The sequence below is a fragment of the Sycon ciliatum genome, chromosome 2, assembly GCF_964019385.1.
Source record: "Sycon ciliatum chromosome 2, ocSycCili1.1, whole genome shotgun sequence".
In the NCBI taxonomy this organism is placed as follows: Eukaryota; Metazoa; Porifera; class Calcarea; order Leucosolenida; family Sycettidae; genus Sycon; species Sycon ciliatum.
This window is the reverse complement of record NC_088644.1, coordinates 21,946,025-21,952,058: the sequence shown is the minus strand read 5'-3', so window position 1 is coordinate 21,952,058 and position 6,034 is coordinate 21,946,025. Positions and strand designations below refer to the sequence as shown.

Genomic DNA, 6,034 nt, shown 5'->3' with positions numbered 1-6,034 from the left:
TTGCACGTAAATGAAATAAACTGATGTCGACAAAGATGAAGCAAACTTGGTGATGGGCCGAATATCGGATTACAATGAAGCATACAATAACATACCAGTTTGACCAGAAACAGAACATAAGAGACTCTTAGAGAGCTGGTACCGAGCCTAACAAGAAAACACACATGCACGCACACAAACACACACACACACATGCAACCGACAAAGAGAAGAAGGAACCAAATCTGAAATGGACATATAGCTGTTAGAGCAATAGCTTGTACAAAGCGCAACCATTGTGTGCAGGGCGCGCAGTGAAAGCAACTACACTCACCACAGATTGCAACATTATTTTTCAGAACCACTCCCAAAGCAGTTAGGATTTATCTGCATGTATATGTATGATTATAACATTATTAATGGTTAATTAATAATTATTATGTAAACTCGGATACTGAGCCAGCAATAAATGTAAAAAAGAGAAGAAACACATGAGAACGAGTTATGCAGCAATTTTCTGACTGTTTCTCATTTTGTTACAGTCGTGGATAGTTGCCGCATGACTCGTTCTCATGTGTTTCTTCTCTTTTTTAGGTTAATTATGTGTGTTGAGTAAGGGTGTCATCGATTGGCGAATCTGGATCGAGTGCGAGCAGGCGGTGTGGTCCGAGCAACGCTGGCCCAATCGAACAAAGCAATGGTGTAGTATGCAAAATGTACGCATATCATACAAAGATTCTGTGAAAGCTGACAAAAACCGCCAAAGTCCATTTCCACTCCAGCCACTCCCGGTGTGGAGGCCTGTGTGGTCAGATTGCACTCCGAGTACACCTACTCCGGATTCGGCCAAACAATCACGCTCACTCGGAGCGCACTTGCTCGGGATTCGCCCAATCGATCATGCCCTCAGTAAGAGTGGTGATGCTTTTTGCAGCTTCATACTCAAGTACATATAAAGTGGTTTAGAGCAGACCTGCTCTTTCCCGATCCACCCCTCAATCATCTCTTTACTGTATGGTCAATTATTGCAATGTTTGGGCAAAATTGCCCTCATCTGGTTTGCAAACCAAATTTGCCGAAACGCGATATAAAGCAACCATACAGTATTAAAACGAGTTTGATGATCGCAGAGTGATCGGGAAAGTGCAGGTCCGCTCTACATCATTTGTTCCTAACCCAATCGAGGCCACCACTCAACACCTTCACGAGCCGTTACAAACATAGCCTTGAAACAAGCAAGTTGCACTCCAGGATGTACACACGCACGTGCTCATGTGTGCCTGGTCATTTGTGTTAGTGCATGCTCGTGCTCATGAGTACATGCGTCCACAAGTGATGCTCACTGACCTGGCAAGGAAAGTGAAGAGATCCTGAGACAACAGGACACACACAGGGTGCCAGCCATCCACCACCTGCTGCAGAAGACCCCATTCCTGGATGCGAAGAACACAAAATGGGAAAATCGACGCCAACATATCTTTTGTGAGGTCCTTCAAATCAACGCTGTGCGGCAAGATTGCAGATTGGGAATACTCCGATATCCTGCAATTGATCACTCAACCACATTCTAGTACTACAGTATAAAAAGCATGTAGATGAGACCTATCAGGATTGAAACAGGCAGGTGCCAGGAAACTGAGTATGCACAGTGCAGAGTGCAGAACACCATAAGCACTACTCACCAGGCAGGCCATGAACTCGCGGGACGAGAGCGAGATGGCAAACGAACACACAACGTCAAACGTGTGCTGGTAGAGCGATGTTCCTCCTGTACTGCTGCAGCAAGAGAGCAAGCACACAAACACACACAAACACACAGCCATATTCCATTTCACACCATCTCCAAGACACAACATTCTAACGTTAGTGAGAGCGGGCACACATAGCACACATAGCTACACGTAGGCTAGATCATGTCAGAGATCTACAGCCGCGGCAAAGCACACACAACACCATGAACAGCTCATAATCACATACATGTTAAATTAAATTCTCGTTTCCATCCACAACACTATTGGTCAAATTTCAGTCCAAACCTACATGCACGCCGAGGACACACACACACACACACACACACACACACACACACACACACACACACACACACACACACACACACACACACACACACACACACACACACACACACACACACACACACACACACACACACACTAAGCACACACACTAAGCACACACACACTAAGCACACACACACTAAGCACACACACACTAAGCACACACACACAAGAGTGAGAGCAAGAATAACAGGGCAAAGCTAACCCATTTTCTACTTGTCTTTCTGCTGCTGCTGCTGCTGCAGCACTAGGCTGTCCAGTGAAGCTGCCAGAGCTGAGTGAGAACTCTGCCTGACAGTGAGGCAAGGCTTGGAACAGTAGCTCCAGCAGAGGAAACTGTGAGGATTCCAACTGCTCCGCCGTAGAGGGTAATATCAACTGATCGCGCACCGAACCTAAAATAGAAAGAAATAGATTCCATACACCGGAGTTAGAGGTAAATGAAGTGTGCATGTACTACAAACAGCAATATCGTAGTAGTGGAATGGTGATGCCTGCTGAATGTACTCAATGGCCATGCTTTCTGGCACTGTTTAAGTCTGACTCTGATCACCTCTGTTCTGCAATGGTCACTGCAGTAAAATCATTTGTCCCAAAGACGTGGCCGACTATCTGGAAGCACTAAGACTTTCAGGTCTTATACCTCTGGACAAGCGTCCCAGTGTGCATCTGTTGCCGCTGAGAGGTTTACAGGCGGACAATAGGACAGGTGGTGATGAGAGTTGTAGAGAGAGAGACGCTGCTGGTGTAGCGGTCCCCCGGAGCAGATGCACATTGGGGCGTGTTTGCCGGGGAGAGCTGCATGTATAGAAACTAAGAGCGTGCAGCTTCTGACTTTTCTGCATGGGTGTCTTGTCACTACAAAATTCCTGGATTACATTATAGTCAGTGCAGATATGCAGCGAGGAAGTGGCGTTGTGCATACAACATGCTCTTGTGGTGGTATTGCCCTCACATTCTGCTGAGTTCAAATACACGACTGTGTCCAGCATTCAAGACCAATGTAGTGAACTGAAAACGGCATCTCTACAACTGCACACAGCTAGATTCTCACCTGGTAGGTGTGCAAAGTGTTGGAAGAACCAGAGTGTACAGTGCAAGACACCCAGCAACCGTTCACCATCCTCTCCTCCGTTAGCTGGGTAATACGACAACAGTGTACGCACACACACACAACACACGTGCGCGCACACACACACACACACATGTGGACACACACACACATACATACACGCACACACGCACACACACACACACACACACACACACACACACACACACACACACACACACACACACACACACACACATGTGCACGCATTTCATACGCTTGCACGATCTCAAGACCAAGACACACACGTGCCGAGATGAATTCAGGTACCCATGCCCATGTCACTGAAGCAATGAAACTAAATACACACACACAGGAGAGGGTGATGATGACGATGCTGATGACCATGATCTGGATGCCTCAGCATCGCAGCCCATTACAGCGTCTGGTAATTCCCGAGTTGATCGGGTTCAATTAATCATCCCACATGATCCAGTTCGTGATGCAGTGGGCGATGCAGGGCACATAGCAAGGACAATGCGTGCGGCCAGAATTGGGGACGTGTGTCGTCGCCAAGCTGACATCAAACCATGCCTGGCTGCAGAGCAACAGTTCCTGGTTGAAGTCGCCAGTGAGAAGGGCCTGTCGTCGTGGCCCACGGTGGCTCCCTGCTAGCAGGATGGAACAATCCTGAAGAAATCTGATTTCCGGGATGCTTTATGCATTCGTTACGGTCATCGGTTGAGTGGTTTGCCGGAGATATGTGTGTGGAGTGGCTCTCAGTCCCCTGCGCTACTGGTGGATATACCACTGCACGCCACAACGAGGTGAGAGACCTCATCGCCACTCATCCTGCAGCATTCGCACTGGCTGGATTCCAAGCCGTGAGCCAGCTCAAGTCCCATGAGCTACTGGCAAGAAGAATCAGTATGCCCGGCGTGTGGTGAACGCCAAGCGGTGATTGTTCACCCGCTGCTGTTCTCAACCTACGGTTTCAGTGGTCCTGAAACGAGTCAGTTTTTGAAGTCTCACTCGTTGTAGACCAGGACTTGAACTGTCCCATGGTCATTGACTCATTAGCATGCTGAGCAGAGCACCCGTCTCTCGCTTTGCCTCTTGCTGTGGGCCAACAGATGCCGCATGGGCTCTTTCTGTGGCTCAGTGTCGCCAGGCTGATACGCGAGTTGCTTTATGTCTCACAACAATCATTTTGGTAAGTATCACATTATCAATAAAAGTTTGGTAAAAAAGAGAAAAAAACACAAGAGAACGAGTTATGCAGCAACTATCCACGACTGTAACAAAATGATAAACAGTCAGAAAGTGCGATAGTAGGGCACAAAACTGACAGGCTACTGAGACATTCAGCGACCCGAGACCTAGCTCCAACACATCTCCACATCTCTGCGGTCCTACGTAACCATACACCTTCCTAGTTGGAAGGCTGTTGGTTTGCGCACTGGAGAGGTGTTGGAGCTAAGTCTCGGGTCGCTGAATGTCTCAGTAGCCTGTCAGTTTTGTGCCCTATTATCGCACTTTCTGACTGTTTATCATTTTGTTACAGTCGTGGATAGTTGCTGCATAACTCGTTCTCATGTGTTTCTTCTCTTTTTTACATTTATTACTGGCTCAGTATCCAAGTTTACAAGTTTGGTACCATTTCATTATCTCCTTGAACAATATCTATTTGGTGATTTATCACCTCTGTCCTGCTTTATTCTGCTCTTCCTTCCAATCATCTTTTTCTTTCCTTTATTGGGGTTTCACAGTTTGTGTTTCATCGATTGATCGGGTTTACCCTTTCATCGATTGATCGGGTTTACCCTTTCATCGATTTATCAGGTTTACGGCTATGCTCGTACAAGAGGACCTTTCCTATGGCGACGACATCACTTACCTAGCTGGACCAGCGATGGTAAAATCTCAGACCATGATTCAACCAGTCTGGATAGAATGCTGGAAGTCTGTAGACCAAATACAAATGAACACGCCACACAATGAATGGCAGTGGCAACAACACCTATCAAACAACAGCAAACAATACGGCAAATACAGTAACACACAAAGAGTTTAGGATTGAGCACCTGAAATATACAAGTAGTAAATTGTTGGATGTCATTGCATACAGCGTCGACCTGCTGACTTACAACTTGCTTGACAACAGTTAGCAGTGTGTCGCTACTTGACCCGTCACTGCCTTTGCCCCGGTATAGAACAGCTGTAGAGCTACACAAAGTACCAACAACAAACACACATGGCCACACCGGTAACAACATCACCATTCGGAGGTAGGGCACGAGAGAGCAGATAGGAAACAGCGCCATGCCTTCATCCCCTCCATCAGGTGTCATGTCAACAACACAACAGCAGCAGGCACAGCAAAAGGAATGGCAGCTCAGCGACGGCCATACCATCAGCGGACAGTGATTCAGGAAAGACACAGGATGTAGGGCATACCTGTTAGCTCTCAACAGCATATCCAGCAGCACGAGATACGATGTATCATCCAGTGTTGTGCAGCTCTGGTACATCCAACAAACCAGAGAATACCAGCATGCACAGCCAATAAAACAGAACACAAAACACACAATACGTTGTATTTCTAGCCGGCAGAGCGCAGCGAGATAGGCGAGAAATGATTTCTCGCACAACATGTTTGGTTGCAAATATGGCATCTGGTGTGTTTCTTATCGTCGTTTCCTTTCCCGACTTCTTCACAGTTTTGAGTCACATCTGGCTGCGGCCAACTACGCCTCAATTTGTGTGTTGTCGCTATTGCTGCCTATGTCTCTATGTGTGCCAGTATATGTGGAGCGAGAAAGATATGAGAACATAGTCACTATCACAATTTGGGAGGTGCATTAGAGTCAGGACAAAAGAAGTTGCAGTCACATGCATTAACAAGTACATGTGAAGAGCTGACATG

At 46.9% G+C, this 6,034-nt stretch overlaps 1 protein-coding gene across 3 annotated transcripts in view; it reads right to left on the bottom strand.

Moving 5' to 3' along the window:
- LOC135809213 (FIGNL1-interacting regulator of recombination and mitosis-like) overlaps positions 1–6,034 on the bottom strand; it is a 34,082-nt gene that overhangs the window by 14,733 nt on the left and 13,315 nt on the right. For 2 of the 3 annotated variants that reach the window (XM_065322507.1, XM_065322505.1), the window contains exons 13-20: positions 5,566–5,630; positions 5,256–5,334; positions 5,006–5,072; positions 3,112–3,195; positions 2,263–2,452; positions 1,662–1,755; positions 1,327–1,412; positions 96–147 (exon numbers count right to left, since the gene is read on the bottom strand). In XM_065322507.1, coding sequence (XP_065178579.1) covers positions 96–147; positions 1,327–1,412; positions 1,662–1,755; positions 2,263–2,452; positions 3,112–3,195; positions 5,006–5,072; positions 5,256–5,334; positions 5,566–5,630 — 717 coding nt within the window. The remainder of the gene's footprint in view (positions 1–95; positions 148–1,326; positions 1,413–1,661; positions 1,756–2,262; positions 2,453–3,111; positions 3,196–5,005; positions 5,073–5,255; positions 5,335–5,565; positions 5,631–6,034) is intronic. The other variant, XM_065322506.1, reaches the window with a different exon arrangement.